The sequence below is a fragment of the Erythrolamprus reginae genome, chromosome 2 (assembly GCF_031021105.1).
Source record: "Erythrolamprus reginae isolate rEryReg1 chromosome 2, rEryReg1.hap1, whole genome shotgun sequence".
NCBI classification, from domain to species: domain Eukaryota; kingdom Metazoa; phylum Chordata; class Lepidosauria; order Squamata; family Dipsadidae; genus Erythrolamprus; species Erythrolamprus reginae.
The window spans coordinates 343,027,243-343,051,747 of NC_091951.1; the positions used below are offsets into that span (position 1 = coordinate 343,027,243).

Consider the following 24,505-nt stretch of genomic DNA (forward strand, 5'->3'; position numbering starts at 1 on the left):
CTTCCAGCAGACGTGGTTGGTAAATCCACAGTAACTGAATTTAAACATGCCTGGGATAAACATATATCCATCCTAAGATAAAATACAGGAAATAGTATAAGGGGAGACTAGATGGACCATGAGGTCTTTTTCTGCTGTCAATCTTCTACATTTCTATCTTGCAATCTTGCAAGGGGACGAGAGAGAGATTTTGGCAATTTTTTTTTGCTTCCGTGCCTGAGCACAAGCAAAAAATTGTTGGGGGGAGTTTTGCATATGCGGAAGGTAACCCCACCAGCTAGCCACAGTTCACAAATATACCTAATTGAAGTCTTCAATGAAAGACACTGCAGCAGGCTTTCTTGTAAAAATATGTTTTACGTTTCTTCTTAGCAAAAAGTTTCTCTAAATAAACTATCACAATACTATCATACACTATTATTACATCCACCACTACAACCACCCAGAAACCACTAAGCACTAAACCATCAACTCACAAACCAGTATAACAAACCACTCACTACAACCATCCAGCACAAACCACACCCATGCAAGAGTGTTACTTCTTATATATAGGTTACAGCCAATCAGGTTGCAGCGCAATTAGCAAACCCATGATTACATGCTGATTATGGCTTACATCAGCCTTTCCTGTGATTACAGACCATTTTCTTGCATTGTAATATTACTTCAAGAAATCAACTTATTTCTGACAAAATCGCCTAAATCTCACGTGCGTGTGCATCCCCTCGCAAGATTGTGCTTCTGCGGATGTGCATGAAGTAGAAATATGCTGGGAAACATGCGCACACTTTGCTACCGGTGCGCCATCCTCTATTGCAGTGTTTCCCAACCTTGGCAACTTGAAGATATTTGGACTTCAACTCCCAGAATTCCCCAGCCAGCAAATGCTGGCTGGGGAATTCTGGGAGTTGAAGTCCAGATATCTTCAAGTTGCCAAGGTTGGGAAACACTGCTCTATTGTACTAGTAGCAACCTACTACTGGTTGAGGACGCCTGCTCTAAAAGAATGCACTTGGTGGGGCCTAGATGTGCGCCTCCCTTGGCACGACATCTGTCTTGTGGGACAGTCCCCTCCAGTAATGGGCAGCCAAAAATTTTACTGCCACAGTGTGGGTGTGGCTTATTTTGTGGGTGTGGCTTATGGGTCATGTGACTGTGTAGGAGTGGCTTGCCGGCCATGTGACCAGGTGGGAGTGGCTTGAACGATCATCATAAAGCCCTTCATGGCACCGGACCAGATTATCTCAGGGACCACCTTCTGCTGCACGAATCCCAGTGACCGGTTAGGTCCCACAGAGTGGGTCTTCTCCGGGTCCCATCAACTAAACAATGCCGCTTGGTGGGACCAAGGGGAAGAGCCTTCTCTGTGGCGGCCCCAGCCCTCTGGAACCAACTCCCCCCAGAGATTCCCTCCTTGCCTTTCGTAAGCTACTTAAAACCCACCTCTGCCGCCAGGCATGGGGGAATTGAGATGCTCTTTCTCCCTGGGCCTTTACAATTTCATGTATGGTATGTCTGTATGTATGTTTGGTTTTTTATATTAATGGGTTTTTTAATCATTTTTAGTATTTATTGGATTATTAATGTACATTGTTTTATTACTGTTGTTAGCCGCCCCGAGTCTCCGGAGAGGGGCAGCATACAAATCTAATAAATGAATGAATGAATGAATGAATGAATGAATGAATGAATGAATGAATGAATGAATGAATGGTGAAATCCGCGATTTACAACATTGTCGCTTGCTAGGGTGACAATTTGCTTCATGTTTCCTGTGTTCTCCTTCCTGGGTCGCCCCTCCCTGCCTCAGGCTGGTTAGCTAGGTGAACGGGTGCTGCCAGAAGCATAAATACTGCCAGCCCCGCTTCCTCCCATGCCTTCTGCTTGCACGTCAGGCGGGAGGTGGCCGCGTGAGGCTGAAGGTGAGCCGGGCAGGAGAGAGGGAAACTCGTCCGAGGCCAGGAAGGAGGAAAGAGGAAAAAAGCAAGGAGCGCAGACGCAGCAGAGAAAAAAGGCGAGCTGAGCTGAGACCAGTAATCCAGAAAGTGACTGCCACCAGTCAGCTGGAGCTGTGCACACATCTTCATTTCCGCCAGGGGAACTGCGTTCCACCCCGTCCTGCCTGCTGCCCTCCCCTGGTCCCCTCCCTTGAGATGCAGACAGCCTGAACCCTATAAATAATTGCGTCTTCCCTTAGGCATTCACGGAAGTCTAGTGTGAGTTTAGATTTGACTATGTGCTGATGATGTGCTTTTTAGGGGCCTCAATCCAATTTTATTTTTGATTGGATTTGTGTACCTTGGTTTTTATCTGGTTCCTCCCCTAATTTCCCCTGGGCTGCTCTGCATGTTTGTTAAACAAATATATGAACTTACCTACAGAGTCTGTTTTTCCTTTTCGCTTCTTGCTGTTTTTAACCGGTCTTGGCAAAAAGCTCCATTTGAACAGTGGACGAACTTGATCTGGGATGTCTTTTTTTTTCTCAGGACCTGAAAGCTATGCTGGAGAAACTTGAAAAGAACGAGAAGAAGTTAAAGAAACAGCTCAGGGTTTATATGAAGAAAGTGCAAGATTATGAAGGTAACTTTCTCTTCCCCTTTTTGCCACTGAAATTAATATTCTGTTCTGTACTGACAAAATAGATTACTACTGCTGCTGTTTCTGCTGCTGCTGCTACTACTACTACTACTACTACTACTACTACTACTACTACTACTACTATTATTATATCGATACAACACAGCAAACAAGATCACTATGCTGGATTTCGTATTTCATCACCAGTCGGGCGCTTCCCAAGCACCTAGGACTGAGTGATGTAGCGGCGAATTATGTTTGCCGATCCCAGTAAAGCGGCCTTTTGCAATTGACAGATGGAGATTTTGTCAATTCCGATGGTTTTCAAATGTCCGCTGAGATCCTTTGGCACTGCGCCCGGCGTGCCAAGTACTACTGGGACCACTTTCACTGGCTTATGCCAGAGTGGTTGCAGCTCGAGTTTTAGATCTTCATATTTTACTAATTTCTCCAGCTGCTTCTCCTATTATTATTATTATTATTATTATTATTATTATTATTATTATTATTATTCACAAAAATAGTAATACACAGCAAACAAGATTGGTATGCAGGATTTCGTATCACAATATCACAAGTCGAACACTTCCCAAGCATCTAGGACTGTGTGATATATTTTCGTATGATTCACACAGATCCAAGTACAGTGGCCTTTTGCAATTGGCAGATGGAGATTTTGTCAATGTTTGTTGTTTTCAAATTCTGGCTGAGTTTTTTTAACACAACACCCAGTATGCCGATTACTACTGGGACCACCTGCACTGGTTTATGCCAGAGTTATTGGAGTTCAATTTTATGATCATGATATCGGCTACGTTTTTCTTGTTTTTCATTAATTCGACTGTCACCTGCTATTTATTTATTTATTTGTTTGTTTGTTTGTTTGTTTGTTTATTTAATTTAATTTTATTTATTTATTTATTTATTTATTTATTTATTTGGTTTTTATGCCACCCTTCTCCTTAGACTCAGGGAGGCTTACAACATGTTAGCCATATCACTTTTTAACGGAGCCAGCCTATTGCCCCCACAATCTGGGTCCTCATTTTACCCACCTCGGAAGGATGGAAGGCTGAGTCAACCTTGAGCCAGTGATGAGATTTGAACCGCTGACCTACAGATCTACAGTCAGCTTCAGTAGCCTGCAGTACCTGCTATGGTGACATCAATGATCTGCATTTTTTTCTTTTCTACAGTCACAGTCATTTTCGTTTATTGAAAGAGCAAACTTTTAAAAAGTTTCACACACACCCCTTTATTGTCAAATTTTCCTTTGGTCTTACTATTTGCAGTATCAGAGGAGAATGTCTCCACCTGCTGGTTCTCAGTGGATTTTTAGAGAATGCTATGTATTTGCTATCATGCAAAGCAGCATACAGTATTAGAATTACTGTATAGTCTTTTGATTTTGATGGCTTGACAGCGTGATTAGCTACTGCAGCTTGGGATCCAAAAACCCGGTTCCCAGAAAGCTGATCATTAAATGAAATTCAGCCGAAGGAATTGAAGATCCTACTTCATGGCAATTGGCACAGACGGTTCTTTGTCATTACAACTTATAGGCATGAAACTGACTGGCAAAAAGTTATTTGAATCTTGTCTTCATATCCACTTATAATGCATTTTAAAATTACAGCCTTTGTTCCCTGGTGAAGGCAAGGCAGCAGAAATTCCCCATTATCCTTAGCAAGGTTATAAAGCCACAATTTGACTACCATCTTCATCTTCTTATCAAGAGTTGGAGGTTATTTATTTTTTATATGTCAGATTGGTCTAATGCTTTATGTTTCCTCTAAACCAGGCATCTCCAAACATGGCAACTTCCGGACTTGTGGACTTCAACTCCATGCTGGCTGAGGAATTCTGGGAGTTGAAGTCCACAGATCTTAAAGTTGCCAGGTTTGGAGTCCCCTGCTCTAGAGCTAAGCCCAGAGAGTTTTACTGAGTCCTGAAAGTGAGGTTGGGAATAGCAAATGATGCAGTAGCTCAGGCTAAAATACTGCAGGCATACTTATACCATTGAAATATGGCGAGAATCACAGAAATGGTAAAATGAGGGTGATTTATTTACAGTGGAACCCCGACTTACGAGTTTAATTGGTTCCGGAAGGAGGCTCGCACGTCGAACAGCTCGTATGTCGAAACATTGTTTCCCATAGGAAACAATGTAAAAGCGATTAATGCGTGCAAGCCCGAGGGCTGAGGGGAAAAGACGTCGGCTGAAGCGGGGAAGTTCGCCAGGAGTCAGCAAAGAAGCCGCGCGTGTGTTTTAAAACATCGGAGCCGGCATGGGGAGGCTCTCAATCAACCCCCGAGTCCGGGTTGGGGGCTCGGGGGCTGATTAAAAGCCTCCCCATGCCGGCTCCGATGTTTTAAAACACACGCACGGCTTTTCCGCTCGGAAGCAAAGCAAGCCAGCCCGGGTCTTCTCGGCTCGTATCTCGAATGTGAGCTCGTGAGTCGAGCAAAAATTTCTCTAATCTCGCAGCTCGTATCTCGAGTAGCTCGTAAGTAGAGCTGCTCGTATGTCGGGGTTCCACTGTATTACATTTGTAGTTTTTTATATACTACAATTCTCATCAAATCTTTGAACTAATACAAATACAAAAATAATGCAATTATCAACAAAACCTAAGGTAAAACATTTCATTTAAATTATTATTAAGTGAATGATATACCAAAAGGTATGATACAAGCTAAAAGTTAAAGGGAATGAAAATGCAAAAAAAAAACCACATTAAAAACCTAAAAATCTTTTAAAAATCCCATTACTTTTCTATCATTGTGTATTGCATAAATACATGGCACACCGAAAAATAAGATCCGTGGGCCAATTTTAATGTTTCAATTTGTTTTTAGGGGAAAAATTACTGTATGCCAAAATGCTCAGAACGCCTATGTCAAACAATTAAAGAAGTGTTTTAAAAGAAAAGATCACGTGAAGTGTTAATACCACTTTATAAGGCCTTGGTAAGGCCGTACCTGGAACACTGCATTCAGTTTTGGTCGCCACGATGGAAAAAGGATATTGAGACGTTAGAAAAAGTGCAGAGAAGAGCAACAAAGATGATCAGGGGACTAGAGGCTAAAACATATAAAGAACGGTTGCAGGAACTGGGCATGGCTAATTTAATGAAAAGAAGGACCAGGGGAGACATGATAGCAGTCTTCCAATATCTCAGGGGTTGCCACAAAGAAGGAGTCAACCTATTCTCTAAAACACCCGAAGGTAGAACAAGAAGCAATGGGTAGAAACTAAACAAGGAGAGAAGTAACTTAGAATTAAGGAGAAAATTCCTGACAGTTGGAACAATTAATCAGTGGAACAGCCTGCCTCCAGAAGTTGTGAATGCCCCAACACTGGAAGTTTTTAAGCAGATGTTGGATAACCATCTGTCTGAAGTAGTGTAGGGTTTCCTGCCTAAGCAGGGGGTTGGTTGTTATTATTATTATTATTATTATTATTATTATTATTATTATTATATTGAGTATTTTAGACACATAGTGCTTCCCACTCACCCAACATCAGTCTTGTAATTCCAACAACGCCTAAAGATATTTATTCACCCTGTATGGTTGTATTGTATCTTCTACTACCTTCTCCCATTTTCTCTTATGAGTTATCACTTATTTGTATCTTCTGATTAATGATTGCAAGTGTGATTTATAATCGATGACCCACCACTTTGTTGTTTGGATACTATGTACACTGAAAGTTTATGCACAGGAGGCAAATTCCTTGTGTGTCCAATCACACTTAGCCATTAAAGAATTCTGTTCTGTTTTGTTCTTTTCCCCTATTCCAGAGGTAGGCAAAGTTGGCTCCTCTATGACTTGTGGTCTTCAACTCCCAGAATTCCATCTCTCTGAAGTAGTGTAGGGTTTCCTGCCTAAGCAGGGGGTTGGTCTAGAAGACCTCCAAGGTCCCTTCCAACTCTGTTGTTATATTATTATTATTATTATTATTATTATTATTATTATTATTATTATTATTATAAAATGACAAATAAAATGAGCATTTAACGTGATGTCTGTAATGGGTTATTTATGTGTATATATATATATATCTGTGAAAGGGGCTGAGTATGTTCCTGATTTCTCTTTCACAGCGGATCAAGCCGTTACACAGTCTGAAAGGCGGAAATCAGAAATCAGCCGGCATGTCGCCGTCCAAAGGAAAGAAAAAGACTACCAGGGAATGTTGGAATATTACGAAGAAGATGAATCTTCTCTCATAAAAAATCTCATTATAGGTAAAACGATGTTGTTTAGCTTCTCAATCTATTGTAGTTATAAATGGGGTTTGTAATACAGTGGTACCTCTACTTATGAACTTAATTCGTTCCGTGACCAAGTTCTTAAGTAGAAACGTTTGAAAAAGAAGCCATTTTTCCCATAGGAATCAATGTAAAAGCAAATAAGGTGTGTGATTGGGGAAACCACAGGGAGGGCCATTTCCTCCCAGGAGATTCCTAGAGAGGCTCTATGGAGGCATCTCTCCACTTTTTCCGGCCCTGTTTCTTCCCAGTAGATTCCTAGAGAGGCTTCTCCCTGCCTTTTCTGGTTAAAGTTTTGGAGGCTCAGGTTTGCAAGTGGAAAATGGTTCATGAGAAGAGGCAAAAAAATCTTGAATGCCCAGTTCTTATCAGAAAAGTTCGTAAGTGTTGTGGTTGACTCTGGCCCAGCTCCTGCCCCAGGGAATGTGGAGGATTCAGCAGGGGAAATTTCAACATGTCATAGGCCTGTGTTATTGCCGACAGAGTCAGTTCAGAGTTTAGTTTCCTCGGACGAAGAAGAAGGTGGCAGTGACTCGGCAGAGGAGGGTTTGGCACACAGCCAAGGCAGTCAATTTCCATTATCTTCCATTGATTTGGATGAAGACGTCTTGGACCCACGCAAGTGCAGAATTATGCGTAGAAGAGACCAAGTAAGGACATATTACAGGAGATAAGAGAGGCCACCTGTGTTTGGGTGGGGCTCCAGTAATTAGGGCTGCTGCTATAAATAGCAGTGTGTGGGTTTGGCCGTTGTGGAATTTCGCAGTTCTTCAGGAATCGTGTATTGCTGTTTTCTGGACTTTGTTGATTTTTCACGCCTTTGAAACCAAAGCAGAGCAACGTGTGTGTGTGTGTGTGTGTGTGTCTCACTTCGGTGGAAGAAGAAGGGGTGTGAAGTTTCTTCACAGCTGCTAGCTAAGTACTTAATGACTGCTTAAGGGAAATTGTACAGACTCCCCGGTTGTTTTGGGAAGAGTGCTCTTTGCAATACAAAAAGAGTGCTTAGTTTATTTTGAATTTTGTGATAAAGAACATTGTTTTGAATTTTCAAATGTATGTGTGTCTGAAATTTGTACCCTTGAATTTTTGGGAGACTCCTACCAGAGAGCCCGGCGGAACAGTAAGTAGAGGTGTTTGTAGGTAGAGGTGCCACTGTAGTTTGCTGCCGAAGTAAGAACAAATCTACTCATCGGAGTCATAAGATTTTAGGGCTTGAAGGGGGCATTTGCCTATTGTAAGTAGTCAAGTAATCTCCATCCTGTTCATTGGGGAATCCAAATTTAAACAGGGCTGCCTATTTTCTCTTAAATGTGTCCAAGGAAAGGGAACCAGTAGCGGGTTTTTACCAGTATAGTTGACACCATCACACCTGTAATAAAACTGGAGCTGCACACACAGCTTTGGGTGTCTGGCGTGCACACATATGCCTCCTAGTGAAATTTTGCTTCTGCACATGCATAGGAATCAAAATCTTGCTACCGTGTTTCCCCCAAAATAAGACACTGCCTTATATTAATTTTTGCTCCAAAAGTTGTGCTACGTCTTATTTTCGGGGGGTGCCTTATATTTCTCAAATAAGACAAATTCACAGGCAGAAAAGCTGACACCCCCAAAGAAAGTGTACCGTACGGTACACTGATTACGGTATGGTACCTGTCAGTATGGCACACACACACACAAACGACAGCACTTATATGGTACAACAGTATACTCCCGCTATTGCAGCTTCCGGCCACCAGAGGAACTACAGTCTACGCACTGTAGTGGGACTGTAATGGCGGTGAGACAGCAGCAGACAGTGTCTGCTGTACTGGACGGTACAAAGTGATGGAAGGGGCCAGCAGGGGACGCCACATTATTACGGTACCGCTATGAACAGCTTCGAATAACTGTATGTTTTTCCACCGTACCGTATGTAAACTTGACTATGCCTTATTTTCGGGGGGTGCCTTATATTAGCAAATTCTGCAAAACCTCTGATATGCCTTACTTTCAGGGTACGTCTTATTTTCGGGGAAACAGGGTAGAGAACGAACTTGCACGCAAGGTTTTGGTGATTGTTTCTGCGCATGCGCAGAAGCAAAAAAAATCACCAAAATCTCTCTCACACGTGAGTCCCTTCACCAGATTTTGCTTCCTCCATGTGCGCAGAAGCAAAGTCTTGCTGGGATGTGCGCATGCGCACTCCAGACACCTGAAGCTGTGCGCACCAGGAGCAGCGGCAAACCCAGCCTGAAGGGAACCCAGCACTTCCCCAAGTAATTGATTCCAACATTGTTATTCTTGTAAAGGGGGGAAATCATTATAACATCGAGAAGAAGCATAAATATCATTTTAAAAGCTTGAAAAACTTGATTTACACTTTGAACAATTTATCGTCCAGCAGTATTCATTTCTGTTTATCGTCCAGCAGTATTCTTTTTTTTTTTTTTATTACTCCAAAATATATAATGGGGATAATGAGATTGTTAAAAATAGGACAGACGTTTAAATATATTTTATGCAAGAGGAGTGAGATCAGTTAATAAAGGAATCAGGAAAGACTTCATGAACTCAATCTGTATAGTCTGGAGGAGAGAAGGAAAAGGGGGGACATGATCGAAACATTTAAATATGTCAAAGGGTTAAATAAGGTCCAGGAGGGAAATGTTTTTAATAGGAAAGTGAACACAAGAACAAGGGGACACAATCTGAAGTTAGTTGGGGGAATGATCAAAGGCAACATGAGAAAATATTATTTTACTGAAAGAGTAGTAGATGCTTGGAACAAACTTCCAGCAGACGTGGTTGGTAAATCCACAGGAACTGAATTTAAACATGCCTGGGATAAACATATATCCATTGTAAGATAAAATACAGGAAATAGTATAAGGGCAGACGAGATGGACCATGAGGTCTTTTTCTGCCGTCAGTCTATGTTTCTATGTTTCTATAAAAAAATATTTGGTGACTAATTTTGATTTATGTAAGTGTCCAGGGCCCCTCAGTATAGAATTGATATTTAAGTTGCTAAGGAACCTTGTGCTTTCTTTCCTGCTCACAGATCTGAAGCCCCAGACAGTCTCTGCCACTGTGCCCTGCTTGCCTGCCTATATCCTTTTCATGTGCGTCAGACATGCTGATTACATTAACGATGATCATAAAGTGCACTCGTTACTCACCTCCACAATTAACGGCATCAAAAAAGTATTAAAGGTAAAAAAAAGTTTTCTTTTTCATGGGTAGATTTTGTTCGGCATGTTTCTTGGAAGATACATACATTTGACATGATTCAAGGTGTCTAGGGAACGAACATATTTTAAGTAATTTAGCTTTATTAGATAAATAGTCAAAGCAATGGAAACTGCAGTTCAATGTTTCCAAATGTAAAACAATGCACTTGGGAAAAGGAATCCTCAATCTGAGTATTGTATTGGCAGTTCTGTGTTAGCAAATACTTCAGAAGAGAAGGATTTAGGGGTAGTGATTTCTGACAGTCTCAAAATGGGTGAGCAGTGCAGTCAGGCGGTAGGGAAAGCAAGTAGGATGCTTGGCTGCATAGCTAGAGGTATAACAAGCAGGAAGAGGGAGATTGTGATCCCGCTATATAGAGTGCTGGTGAGACCCCATTTGGAATACTGTGTTCAGTTCTGGAGACCTCACCCACAAAAAGATATTGACAAAATTGAACGGGTCCAAAGACAAGCTACAAGAATGGTGGAAGGTCTTAAACATAAAACGTATCAGGAAAGACTTCATGAACTCAATCTGTATAGTCTGGAGGACAGAAGGAAAAGTGGGGACATGATCGAAACATTTAAATATGTTAAAGGGTTAAATAAGGTCCAGGAGGGAAGTGTTTTCAATAGGAAAGTGAACACAAGAACAAGGGGACACAATCTGAAGTTAGTTGGGGGAAAGATCAAAAGCAACATGAGGAAATATTATTTTACTGAAAGAGTAGTAGATCCTTGGAACAAACTTCCAGAAGACGTGGTTGGTAAATCCACAGTAACTGAATTTAAACATGCCTGGGATAAACATATATCCATTCTAAGATAAAACACAGAAAATAGTATAAGGGCAGACTAGATGGACCATTAAGTCTTTTTCTGCCGTCAGACTTCTATGTTTCTATGTTTCTATGTTTCTAAGTAGGGATAAAGGAGATTTTATGTAGGACCCAAGACTGGTTGGTTTTTATATTGGCTCCACTTCGGGAGTGGTTCTAACTTACCTCGCTGCCGTTTTGCTTCCTCCTGCGCCACATGGGTGCGCCTCATGTGCAGTGGCAAAACACCCACAAAAGCCAAAAACAAGATGGCAACCGCATGTACAATGCTGAAAAATCGGCTTCTGCACTTATGCAGAAGAGGAGGGGAACAAAAAAAATTCCCCCCACAATTTTTTTTCCAATTAAAAATGGCGGCGCCCACAAACTGTAAGTTCAGCACAATCCATAATCTTCCTTGAAACTTCTCTATCTGTTGGTATTCTACTCAATTTCCAACCCTGTGCATATACAATTTTAGCAGCAGTCACTATATGAACAATTAAATTTGTTTCTTCTTTATTAAATTTATCTGGCAAAATACCTAACCAAAATATTTCAAGTTTTAACTCAATGATCTTTTTCAAACTTTTCTCAATCCATATTTGGATTTCTGTCTAGTGTTTCCATTTATGTATGTTTTTAAGGTGCAGAAAAATTTTAAAAAACTTTATACCCTCTCAAAAAAGAATAATAGTAATACAGTGATCCCTCGATTATCGCGAGGGTTCCGTTCCAAGACCCCTCGCGATAATCGATTTTTCACGAAGTAGCGGTGCGGAAGTAAAAACACCATGGCCGCGCATGCGCAGATGGTGGAGCCGGGGAGCGATGAAAGTGGGGAAGCCGACAAAGATTGCTTTGAATGTCGGCTGCCCCGCACCCCAGCACGTCCGGCGCCCTCGCCGCTACCGCCCGCCGGCTCGCCGCTCGCCCGCCCACCCGCCCGATCCACCCCTCTCACCGGCTTGGGTCCTCCTGCAGCAGCGCTGCCCGAAGACACCTTCCCTGGGTCTTCCCCGCCACCCTTGCAAAGGGGAAACCCCGAGGGGAAGACCCAGGGAAGGTTTCTTCGGCCGCCCAGCAGCTGATCTGCTTGGCAGCAGCGAGGAGCCGAAGATGGGGTTTCCCCTTTGCGTGGGCGGCGGGGAAACCCCGATCCTCGGCTCCTCGCTGCTGCCACGCTGCCGAGCAGATCAGCTGCTGGGCGGCCGAAGAAACCTTCCCTGGGTCTTCCCCGCCGCCCACGCAAAGGGGAAACCCCATCTTCGGCTCCTCGCTGCTGCCCGCCCACCGCCCGCCCGCCTGCCGCTCGCCGCTCGCTGCTCGAGAGCAAGAGGGGGAGAGATAGAGAAAGAGAGAGAAGGAAAGAAAGAGATGAGAGAGGGAGGAAGAGAGTGTGAGAGAAGAAGAAGCAAGATAGAGAAAGAGAGAGAGAAAGAAAGATGAGAAAGGAAGGAAGAGAGTGACGTGGAGTATTATTTAATTAATATTTGTTGGGAAATCGCGATGTAGCGTTTCGCGAAAACCGAGATCGCGAAAATCGAGGGATCACTGTACAGTCTTAGTAAATTATTTGACAGTGTTGTGGGAATTAGTTGTTAAGCAGAGTGATAAAAAAACTGTCCTTGTGTCTAGTTGTTTGGGTGTGAGTTTTTTGCGGGTTTTAATGACAACAACTCTTTGTATTGCCACCTTCTTTAAAAGCTCTAGAGCTGTGTTTCTAGTTGCTCATCCTCTTCATGGCATAACTGACCAAAGGAAAAAGATTCATGGTATTTATTTGGCTTCTCTGCAGAAACATAGCGAGGACTTTGAGATGACGTCACTGTGGCTCTCCAATACATGTCGCCTTCTGCATTGTCTGAAGCAATACAGCGGAGATACGGTGAGATCATACTGGGGCGAGAGCCTTGTTGCTAAAAAAAATAATCTCTCTTTTGATTCTCTCTAATGGATGACGGTACAGTATAGGTGGTCCTTGACCAACGACTGTTCATTTAACCACCTTTTGAAGTCAGAACAATACTGGGGGGAGGGGATTGATTGATTTATTACATTGATTTGCCACCCATTTCATTTCAAAGTGACTCTGGGCAGCTTGCAGTGTTAAATTATGACCAATCCTCGCACTTACAACTTGGCAATTAGCATAATTTATATGCTAATTATATAAGCATAATAATTTCACTGAAAGAGTAGTAGATCCTTGGAACAAACTTCCAGCAGACGGTAACTGAATTTAAACATTGTAAGATAAAATACAGAAAATAGTATAAGGGCAGACTAGATGGACCATGAGGTCTTTTTCTGCCATCAGTCTTCTATGTTTCTATGTTTCCATTCTCTAAATCAGTGATTTTCAACCTTTTTTGAGCCGCAGCACATTTTTTACATTTACAAAATCCTGGGGCACACCACCAACCAAAATGACACAAAATGACACTCTAACACAGTACATATTATACATATAGTTAATAATATAGTTTCTAAATGTATTTATACTCACTTAGTGTGAATAGGATAGATATAACCAGCTGAGGCTGAGGCTTCACCTAGTGGTGGCAACATTTACCTCCAGTCCAAATCAGGACCACAGGGAGGAGTAGCAGTTTCAACTACTCGCCAGGGCCACACAATGACAAGTGCCCCGCAGCCCGAGCAGGGACCTTCCTTGGTGTGGATGAGAGGCGGCCTGCTATTGGTTCATCGCTAGTGGTCGGGATGAATCCAAGTAGGTGATTGGTCAGTGAGTGTTCCCTGTCCCTCCACTCTTCCTGTCGCTGATAGCTGGAGGGATTCTGAGGGGAATATTTATGTTCGGATGGAGGCAGCTGGTGGTGGGCCAGATAAATGGCCTCCACGGGCCGTATTCGGCACAAGGGCTGTAGTTTGGGGACCCATGTTTAATTTCCCCACGGCACACCTGACCATGTCTCACGGCACACTAGTGTGCCGCGGCACACTGGTTGAAAAACACTGCTCTAAATGACTATGGTGATAAAATTAGGTGTCACGGACCTATCAACCACATCGCTTAGTGACAGGAGTCCCGGTCCTAATGGTGGTCGTAAGTTCAAGGACTACCTGTATTTCTTGAGATTTCCAGACTGCAGTGAATATATACACGTTGAGATCAGCAGGAGTTCCCCTAAGCTATTGTTGCTAGCAGCGTATGTTTTTTGCCTCTTATAAATTTTGGCTTGAAATTAGAGCTACTGTTCCAATTTGAGTATCTGCTGATGTTTAGTGAATTATAGATCTGACTACGAGACTGAACATGTAACTAATTAAAAGAGCAAGTGACAGTTTTGTTCTGTGAGCTTTGCAGATTTCGGAACATAAGCCTTATTGAACCCACTTCTGAGTTAAGCATTCACAGGGCTGCACTGATAGTGGTAGATCAAATCCCTGATCCCACTTTTTTTTTAACCTGATTTCATGATCTACCTTCAAAATGAAAATTAGTCTGAGGCAAGGAGAGATTATGGATCCCATTTTCTCTTTCCTGCCTCCTGGTCTCTTTCCCACACTTTGTAGGTGTAAATACAGTAATACCTCATCTTACGAACCCCTTGTCATATGAACTTTTCGAGATACGAATCCGGGGTTTAAGATTTTTTTACCTCTATTTTCACCTTATGAACCCGCCGCCACCGCTGGGATGCCCCGCTTCGGAACTTCCGTTGCCGGGTGAAGGCTCCCCTCGCTGGGAAACCCCATCTCTGGACTTCCGTGTCCAGCGAAGCACCCGTTTTTGCGCTGCTGGGATTCCCCTGAGGCTCCCCTCCATGGGAAACCCCATCTCTGCACTTCCGTGTCCAGCAAAGCACCTGTTTTTGCGCTGCTGGGATTCCCCTGAGGCTCCCCTCCATGGGAAATCCCACCTCTGGACTTCCGTTGCCGGGCGAAGGCTCCCCTCCATGGGAAACCCCATCTCTGGACTTCCGTGTCCAGCAAAGCACCTGTTTTTGCACTGCTGGGATTCCCCTGAGGCTCCCCTCCATGGGAAACCCCACCTCTGGACTTCCGTTGCCGGGCGAAGGCTCCCCTCGCTGGGAAACCCCATCTCTGGACTTCCGTGTCCAGCAAAGCACCTGGTTTTGCACAGCTGGGATTCCCCTGAGGCTCCCCTCCATGGGAAATCCCACCTCTGGACTTCGGTGTTTTTGCGATGCTGCAGGGGAATCCCAGCAGTGCAAAAACAGTCGCTTCGCTGGCAATGGAAGTCCAGAGGTGGGGTTTCCAGCAAGGGGAACCTCAGCGAAATTGCAGCATCGCAAAAACACTGAAGTCCGGAGGTGGGGTTTCCCATGGAGGGGAGCCTCAGGGGAATTCCAGCAGCGCAAAAATGGGCGCTTCGGCTGGCAAAAGGGGTGAATTTTGGGCTTGCACACATTAATCGCGTTTCCATTGATTCCTGTGGGAAACATTGTTTCGTCTTACGAACTTTTCACCTTACGAACCTCATCCTGGAACCAATTAAGTTCGTAAGACAAGGTATCCCTGTATTAATAAAACTGCAAACTTCATTCTTAACTTTGCAGATGTTCACTAAAGTGTTTGTCACTTGGAGAGTCCCTCGGGAATGGGCAGCATACAAATTTAAATAAATAAATTAAATAAACAAGCCATCAAGCAAGGTCTTGGTAGCAGACCTACTCTATGGGCAGGGGTGGGCTACTGCCCGGATTGGGGGGGAACGCAGTGGGGTAGCAAAAATGGAGCTCCACCCCACAGCACCCAATTTGCACTGAAAGATGTTGAAAGAAAATGCAGGGTGTCCTGCATAAGCCACACCCACAGTGTGGTAGTAAAAATTTTGGTAGCCCATCACTTCCTATGGGAATCTGCCTATACAAGTAACTGGAATAAATGGAAACCTGAAGCATCTCTTTAGGCCAGGGTTGCCAAACTCAATGCCCGCAAGTCAGATCCAGCCCACGGGGCCATCCTGGAAACAGCAAAGTACTGTCCTGCGGTGCCTCTGCCAGCGAAAACATAGCTCGGGAGCCCTGTCCACTGTTTTTGATGGCAGAGGACTGCAGGAGGCCGTTGCGGCTGAAAACAGAGTTCAGGGGAGGCACACCAGCCCTCTCAAGCTCCGTTTTTGCTGGAAGAGAGCTGCCAGAAGCCAATGAAAAATGGACTTTGAGCTGCTCATGTCCCCTCCCATGGCCACACACCTTTCCCCAGCCCCCCCAAGGTTGAACACAACTCTGATTCAGCCCTCAATGACACCCCTGCTTTAGGCATCATAAGAATTATATTATTGCAATGCGGTCTAAATGGGGCTACCCCTAAAGAGCATATCACCTCAAGGCTCGACTACTGGAATGCTCTCTACATGGTGCTACCTTTGAAAAGTGTTCAGAAACTTCAGATCGTGAAGAATGCAGCTGCGAGAGCTATCACGGGCTTTCCCAAAAATCCCCATGTAACACCAACACTCTGCAGTCTGCATTGGTTGCCATCAATTTCCAGTCACAATTCAAAGTGTTGGTCATCACCTATAAAGCCCTTCATGGCACCGGACCAGGGTATCTATGAGACCGCCTTCTGCCGCACGAATCCCAGCGACCGGTTAGGTCCCACAGAGTGGGCCTTCTCTGGGTCCCGTCAACAAAACAATGTCGTTTGGTGGGGCCCAGGGGAAAAGCCTTCTCTGTGGCGGCCCCGGCCCTCTGGAACCAACTCCCCCCAGAGATTAGAATTGCCCCCACCCTCCTTGCCTTTCGTAAGCTCCTTAAAACCCACCTCTGCCGTCAGGCATGGGGGAACTGAGATATTCTTTCCCCCTAGGCCTTTACACTTTATGCATGGTATGTTTGTTTGTATGGATGTTTAGTTTTACAGTAAGGGTTTTTTAGTTGTTTTTAGTATTGGATTTACATGATGTTTTTATTACTGTTGTTAGCCGCCCCAACTCTACGGAGAGGAGCGGCATACAAATCCAATAAATAAATAAATAATTCGGAGACTACAGTTGATCCAGAATGCAGCCCTGCGAGCTGTTGTGGATGCATCTAGGTCGGTGATGGGGTCCTACGGGAACGGTCAGGAACGCAGTTCCAGTAGCAAAATTTGGAGCTTAACCCCAGAGCACCCAATTTGCACTGAAAGATGTTGAAACAAGATGCATAAGCCATGCCTACAGTGTGATAGTAAAAATTTTGGTAGCCCATCACTGATCTAGGTACACCCACACAACACTAATTCTCCAAGGACTGCCCTGGCTTCCGATTGGCATCTGGGCGCAATTCAAGGTCTTGGTTATAACCTTTAAAGCCTCACCTGGCTTAGGGTCTGACTACCTTCGAGATCGCCTCGTACCACATAGCTCCCAGCAACTGATAAGGGCCCACAGAGTTGGTCTTCTTCAGGTCCCGTCAGCTAAACAGTGTCAACTGGCAGGCTTGCAAGGGAGGGCCTTCTCTGTGGCTGCTCCGACTCTTTGGAACCAGCCAACCAAAGAAGATCTGGACTGCCTCCACCCTACTGGCCTTCCGCAAAGGCGTAAAGGCCTGGCTTTTCCAGCGGGCCTGGGGACGTTGATCAAATAGTATTCCCCCAGGATCCGACCAGGAAAGATATGTTTGGTTTTTAGCTTTTGTGAGTGTTCATTGTGGGTTTTAAAGTGTTCTGTGCTGATCTTAAGGGGGTTTATATTGTACTGTTTTTAGGTGTCTTATAGTCAAGGGGTATTTATATCGCTGTATTTGGTTGTAAGCCACAGGAGTGGGGTGGCATATAAATCCAAATAGTAAATAATAATAATAATAATAATAATAATAATAATAATAATAATAATAATAATAATAATAATTATTATTATTATTATTATTATTATTATTATTATTATTATTATTATTATTATTAATTAGATTTGTATGCCACCCCTCTCCGAGGACTCGGAGCAGCTCACAACAACAATACAGTGTACAAATCCAATGTTTTAAAAAAGAATTTAAAAAACCCTTATTATAAAATAATCACAGAAGTAAGTAAGTAAGTAAGTAAGTAAGTAAGTAATTGAATGAATGAATGAATGAATGAAGAAAGAAAGAAAGAAAGAAAGAAAGAAAGAAAGAACCCTGAAGTCATCTTGGAAGTGAACCTTAAATGTGTGGGGGTTTTTTTCTAAATTCTAGCCCAAAAGTTCCAGCTCTCCACAAATTTTTACTTTACCTGCCAACCTTGCAATACTTGGGTGTTTTTCTCTTCATGGCTGTAATCCAACCTGCTGTTCCATTGCTATTTTCTCTTGTTCTACCTTTGCAGGGTTTTATGACCCAAAATACCGCAAAGCAGAATGAACATTGCCTGAAGAACTTTGACCTCGCCGAGTACCGTCAGGTGCTGAGTGATCTCTCCATCCAGATCTACCAGCAACTCATCCAAATTGCCGAAGGCATCTTGCAACCCATGATAGGTGAAAGGCATATTTAACTCAACCGAGTAGTGCAATTGAGTAATAATAATTACCTACTATGGGGCTGTCCAACCTTAGCAACGTGAGGATTTCAAATCCCAGAATTCCTCAGCTAGCACGTGTTGTGAGTGCTCCTTGTCCATCTCAGGTCATGTCAGATTCTGAGGAGGATGAACCAGGCCCCTCTGGATACCCTGGGCCAGGGGAGTTGCCAGCTGATGCACAGAGTGAGAGTGAGGGAGAAAGTGACCTGAGCGAACTTAAGGAACCACTAGAGGGAGCTGCTATGACAATGGGGGATTGGTTCTAGTCAGAGGATGAAGAAGACATTAGAGTGGAAAGTCAGTGGATAGACCCTCGCTATAGGAGATTGCTCAGAAGGCGAGAGGAGTTGCATAGTAAAAGGTATTAGTTTACAGCCTTAGCCTCTTTGGGGTGTGATGTCACTTCCAGGCAGTATAAAGGCAAAGGATTTGGGATAATTGGGTGTGGGGTTTCAACATCGTTCAATGGAAGAGATGTTAAACTGGGGGCGTGATTGAACAAGGCTTTAAAACCATGATTGCTGCCTCAATAAAAGACATTCTCTGCTGGATGATTTTTTTGCCTGGGACTTAGGTGAGCTAATTCATATTTAAATGATGAATGGACTTGCATAGACTGCAGGACAGAAGGGAAAAGGGGGGACATGATGGAAACACTTAAATATGTTAAAGGGTTAAATAAGGTTCAGTTAGGAAGTGTTTTTAATAGGAAAGTGAACACAAGAACAAGGGGGCACAATCTGAGGTTAGTTGGGGGAAAGATCAGAAGCAACGTGAGAAAATATTATTTTACTGAAAGAGTAGTAGATCCTTGGAACAAACTTCCAGCAGACATGGTTGATAAATCCACGGTAACTGAATTTAAACATGCCTTGGATAAATATAGATCCATCCTAAGATAAAATACAGGAAATAGTATAAGGGTAGACTAGATGGACCGTGAGGTCTTTTTCTGCTGTCAATCTTCTATGTTTCTATGTCTATCTTAGGGACCGCCTTCTGCTGCACGAATCCCAGCGACCGGTTAGGTCCCACAGAGTGGGTCTTTTCCGGGTCCCGTCAACTAAACAATGCCGCTTGGCGGGACCCAGGGGAAGAGCCTTCTCTGTGGCGGCCCCGGCCCTCTGGAACCAACTCCCCACAGAGATTAGAATTGCCCCCACCCTCCTTGCCTTTCGTAAGCTACTTAAAACCCACCTCTGCCGCCAGGCATGTGGGAATTGAGATGCTCTTTCCCCCTGGACCTTTACAATTTCATGTATGGTATGTCTGTATGTATGTTTGGTTTTTTATATTAATGGGTTTTTAATCATTTTTAGTATTTATTGGATTATTATTGTACATTGTTTTATTATTGCTGTTAGCCGCCCCGAGTCTCCGGAGAGGGGCGGCATACAAATCCAATAAATAAATAAAATCCAATAAATAAATGCTGATTAGGGCTGAGTTCGGCAAATTCCCCAGACATTGTTGATGTTTAGCTTCGAAGAGAAAAATAACTCCTTTTTTCCTTGCCATTTCAAAATCTGCTTTTCGTTAGGTGTGCTTTTATCCATAAAGAGTTTGATTTTATCATAAAATAAGGGGTCTTTGAGTCGGTGGGTTCGCTCTGAGGGCCGTGCATAGGACAGAATGGGGAGGAGAGCACAAGGAGTCACCAATTGTGAACAATTTCATTTATTTTCATTTATTCATTTGTCCAATACATAAATACATAGGAAGAAAATAGACATGTGATAATATAAAAGAGGGTGAAGGTGAACTTAGAGGAGAGGATATATGAAAGGAAGAGAATATATAAGATAGGTGAGAGAAAGGAAAGACAATTGGACAGGGGACGAAAGGCACAGCAGTGCACTTATGTACGCCCCTTACTGGCCTCTTAGGAACCTGGAGAGGTCAATCATGGAGAGTCTAAGGGAGAAATGTTGGGGGTTAGGGGTTGACACAATTGAGTCCGGTAGTGAGTTCCAAGCTTCGATAACTCTATTGTTGAAATCATATTTTTTACAGTCAAGTTTGGCGCGGTTCGTATTAAGTTTGAATCTGTTGCGTGCTCTTGTGTTATTGCGGTTGAAGCTGAAGTAGTCATTGACCGGTAGGACATTGTAGCATATGATCTTGTGGGCAATGCTCAGATCGTGTTTTAGGCATCGTAGTTCTAGGCTTTCTAGGCCTAGGATTGTTAGTCTATTTTCGTAGGATATTCTGTTTTGAGTGGAGGAGTAAAGGGCTCTTCTGGTGAAATATCTTTGGACATTTTCAAGAGTGTTGATGTCTGAGATGTGGTATGGGTTCCAGACAGATGAGCAGTAGTCTAGGATGGGTCTGGCAAAAGTTTTGTAGGCTCTTGTGAGTAGTGGGAGATTGCCTGAGCAGAAGCTGCGTAGGATCAGGTTGACAACTCTAGAGGCTTTTTTGGCGATATTGTTGCAGTGGGCTTTAGCACTTAGAATTTAGACAAAATTAGAATTTGCACAGGTTAGATTGCTCACTGTTTTTGAATCTCTCTTTCTTTCTCTCCCTCTCAGTGACTGCGGTATTGGAAAACGAAAGCATCCAGGGCCTGTCGGGAATTAAGCCGATGGGCTACCGCAAACGAAGCTCCAGCAGAGGAGACAGTGAAAACACCTACAGCTTGGAAGCCATCATCCGCCAACTGAACACTTTTTTGACTGTCATGTACGATCAGGGCCTTGACCCAGAGATCATCCAGCAAGCCATTAAGCAGCTCTTCTACATGATCAACGCTGTGGCCTTGAACAATCTCCTGCTGAGGAAGGATGTATGTTCTTGGAGCACCGGCATGCAGATGAGGTAGGGCTCTGGTTGAGAGGTCCGCGGGTGATACATTCGAGGCTGAGTGTTTTGTTGCAGGAAGGAAGTCCTGCTTCCTGTAGATCTGTCTCTCAAACCTGGCCACTAGAGGTTGTGTGAACTTCAACTCCCAGAATTCCCCCGCCACCATGGCTGGCTGAGGAATTCTGGGAGTTGAATCTTAAAAGTTGCCGAAGTTGAGACACACTGCTACAGATTAATTTAATTTAATTTAATTTTATTTTATTTTATTTTTTTTAATTTTATTATTTTTTTTTATTTTATTATTTATTTTATTTTATTATTTAATTTAATTTAATTTAATTATGTATTTATGTATTTATGTATTCATTCATTCATTCATTCATTCATTCATTCATTCATTTATTTATTTATTTATTATGCCGCCCTTCTCCTTAGACTCAGGGCGGCTTACAACAGGTTAGCAATAGCACTTTTTTTAAAAACAGAGCTAGGCTATTGCCCCCACAATCCCGGTCCTTATTTTACCCACCTCGGAAGGATGGAAGGCTTTGAACCGCTGATCTTCAGATCTACAGTCAGCTTCAGTGGCCTGCAGTACAGCACTCTACCTGCTGCGCCACCCCGGGCTCTGGTTGAAAGTAATAGCATTTAGACTTATATACCACTTCATAGTGCTTTTACAGCCCTCTCTAAGCAGTTTATAGAATCAGCGTATTGCCCCCCCAAAATCTGGGTCCTCATTTTACTCACCTCGGAAGGAGGGAAGGCTGAGTCAACCTTGAGCCGGTGTTGAGATTTGAACTGCTGAACTACAGCTAGCAATTAGAATAGAATAGATAGAATAGAACTCTTTATTGGCCAAGTGTTGGACACACAAGGAATTTATCTTTGGTGCACATGCTCTCAATGTACATAAACGAAAATATAGATTTGTCAAGAATCATGAAGTGCCACATAATGATGGTCATAGGGGTCAAATAAGCAATGAAGGAAGTCTTAAGGATACAAGCAACAGGTTACAGTCATACAGTCATAAGTGGGAGGAAATGGTTGATGTTCTGCCAGCGTGTTTCAACCGCCTGTAATTACAGGGTAATTAGTCCAGGAAGACACACACCACACGATAAAAGGAAAACCCAAAAGTTTTTATAAACAGAAAAACAGAAACAGCTCCCTTTTTAAATGTCAAAGGGATTTTCTGGTACACACAAGGCACAGGTTAAATGCAATCCAATTGCTCACCCAATAACTGGGAAATTGAGTCCAATTCTAAAGTCCAGAGAGTCCACACGCAATCTTGAACAGCACAAAAACCACGATCTTGACGAAACAATGAATCAGATAAACTGCCATGAGGCTAAAACACCAGGTTGCACTTTTCTCTGTAGCACTAATTACAGCAGCCCCACCCAACCACGGGTGACCTCATTTTCTCTTGTAATAATCTTTCAGTTGTTGTCTCCTATGCATCACTCTACGCATGCGTGGATGTGTCATTAATTCTTGTTCAGAATCCAGGGATGATACAGATTATTGATCTCCTCCTGGGCTGTCTGCCAAACTCCCCTCTTCCCTGTCACTCATGCTTCCTTGGTCAGAGGAGGCTTCGTCGGCAGATTCCATCGGGAGAAAAACAGGCCTGCGGCATGTGGATGTTTCCCTCACGTTCACCTGAACATTCCTTGGGGCAGGAGCTTGGCCAGAGCTAACCACAACAGTTGATAGGAATGATGAGAAAAAACTAGTAGTAATAGTAATGCAGACGTAGTAAATAGTTTGACATAGCATTATTTGTATAGCAGGGTGATGGCGTAGCCTGCAGTGCTACACTCTAGCCACTGCGCCACCCTGGCTCGATCTGGACATCGATGGAATAGTGAAATTCCCCCTTCGTGCTTCAGAACATTTGGCTATTCAGCCATTGCAAACTAAAGCACAAGGTCCAAAAACAAGGGAGAGGAAATGAGATTCTAGGAAGCGTGCATAGAAGATAGAAACATAGAAAAGACTGACGGCAGAAAAAGACCTCATGGTCCATCTAGTCTGCCCTTATACTATTTCCTGTGTTTTATCTTAGGATGGATCTATGTTTATCCCAGGCATGTTTAAATTCAGTTACTGTGGATTTACCAACCACGTCTGCTGGAAGTTTGTTCCAAGGATCTACTACTCTTTCAGTGAAATAATATTTTCTCATGTTGCTTTTGATCTTTCCCCCAACTAACTTCAGATTGTGTCCCCTTGTTCTTGTGTTCACTTTCCTATTAAAAACACTTCCCTCCTGAACCTTATTTAACCCTTTAAGATCAACAAAGATGATTAGGGGACTGGAAGCTAAAACATATGAAGAACAGTTGCTGGAATTGGTGTGTCTCGTTTAATGAAAAGGACCAGGGGAGACAATGGTTTGCCTCCAGAAGTTGCGAATGCTCCAACACTGGAAATTTTTAAGATGTTCGACAACCATCTGTCTGAAGTAATGTAGGGTTTCCTGCGTAAGCAAGGGGTTAGACTAGAAGACCTCCAAGGTACTTCCAAATCAGTAGTAGTAGTAGTAGTAGTAATTTTCAAATTTTCACAATTCAAAGTGTTGGTCATGACCTTTAAAGCCCTACATGGCATTGGACCAGAGTACCTCCGGAACCGCCTGCTACCGCACGAATCCCAGCGGCCGATAAGGTCCCACAGAGTTGGCCTTCTCCGGGTCCCGTCGACTAAACAATGTCGTCTGGCGGGCCCCAGGGGAAGAGCCTTCTCTGTGGCGGCCCCGGCCCTCTGGAATCAACTCCCCCCGGAGATTAGAACTGCTCCCACCCTCCTTGTCTTCCGTAAACTACTTAAGACCCACCTATACCTCCAGGCATGGGGGATTTGAGACACCTTTCCCCCAGGCTTATTATAATTTATGTTTGGTATGTATGTGCTGTTTGGTTTTTAATTATGATACGGTTTTTAGGTTGTTGTTGTTGTTTTTTTAATATTAGATTTGTGCCAGTATAATATTGTTTTTATCGTTGTTGTGAGCCGCCCCGAGTCTTCAGAGAGGGACGGCATACAAATCTAATAAATTATTATTATTATTATTACTATTATTATTATTATTATTTCAAATGGCAACAATAGTCTGTTTGGAGATTTTCTTCTGATTTACCGGTAATATCTGAGACTCGTTTTAGAGGTTCTAAGAAATAGACTTGTGGTTTTGTTTACATGAGGCCTGTATCTGAACTACATGTTAACTTGTTTCTGTTCTGTTGCATTCTATGCTAAGCCTAACTGCTTTAATAATAATGTAAAATAGAGTGCTGTATAGAGTGCTGGTGAGACCACATTTGGAATA

At 43.2% G+C, this 24,505-nt stretch overlaps 1 protein-coding gene across 5 annotated transcripts in view; it reads left to right on the forward strand.

The window, feature by feature from the left end:
* The window catches only part of MYO5B (myosin VB), a 345,830-nt gene that overhangs the window by 312,512 nt on the left and 8,813 nt on the right, over nucleotides 1–24,505 (forward strand). For all 5 annotated transcript variants that reach the window (XM_070743570.1, XM_070743569.1, XM_070743567.1 and 2 more), the window contains 6 exons: nucleotides 2,490–2,583; nucleotides 6,690–6,833; nucleotides 9,901–10,052; nucleotides 12,686–12,775; nucleotides 18,169–18,319; nucleotides 20,895–21,180. In XM_070743570.1, the coding sequence (XP_070599671.1) occupies nucleotides 2,490–2,583; nucleotides 6,690–6,833; nucleotides 9,901–10,052; nucleotides 12,686–12,775; nucleotides 18,169–18,319; nucleotides 20,895–21,180 (917 nt within the window). The remainder of the gene's footprint in view (nucleotides 1–2,489; nucleotides 2,584–6,689; nucleotides 6,834–9,900; nucleotides 10,053–12,685; nucleotides 12,776–18,168; nucleotides 18,320–20,894; nucleotides 21,181–24,505) is intronic.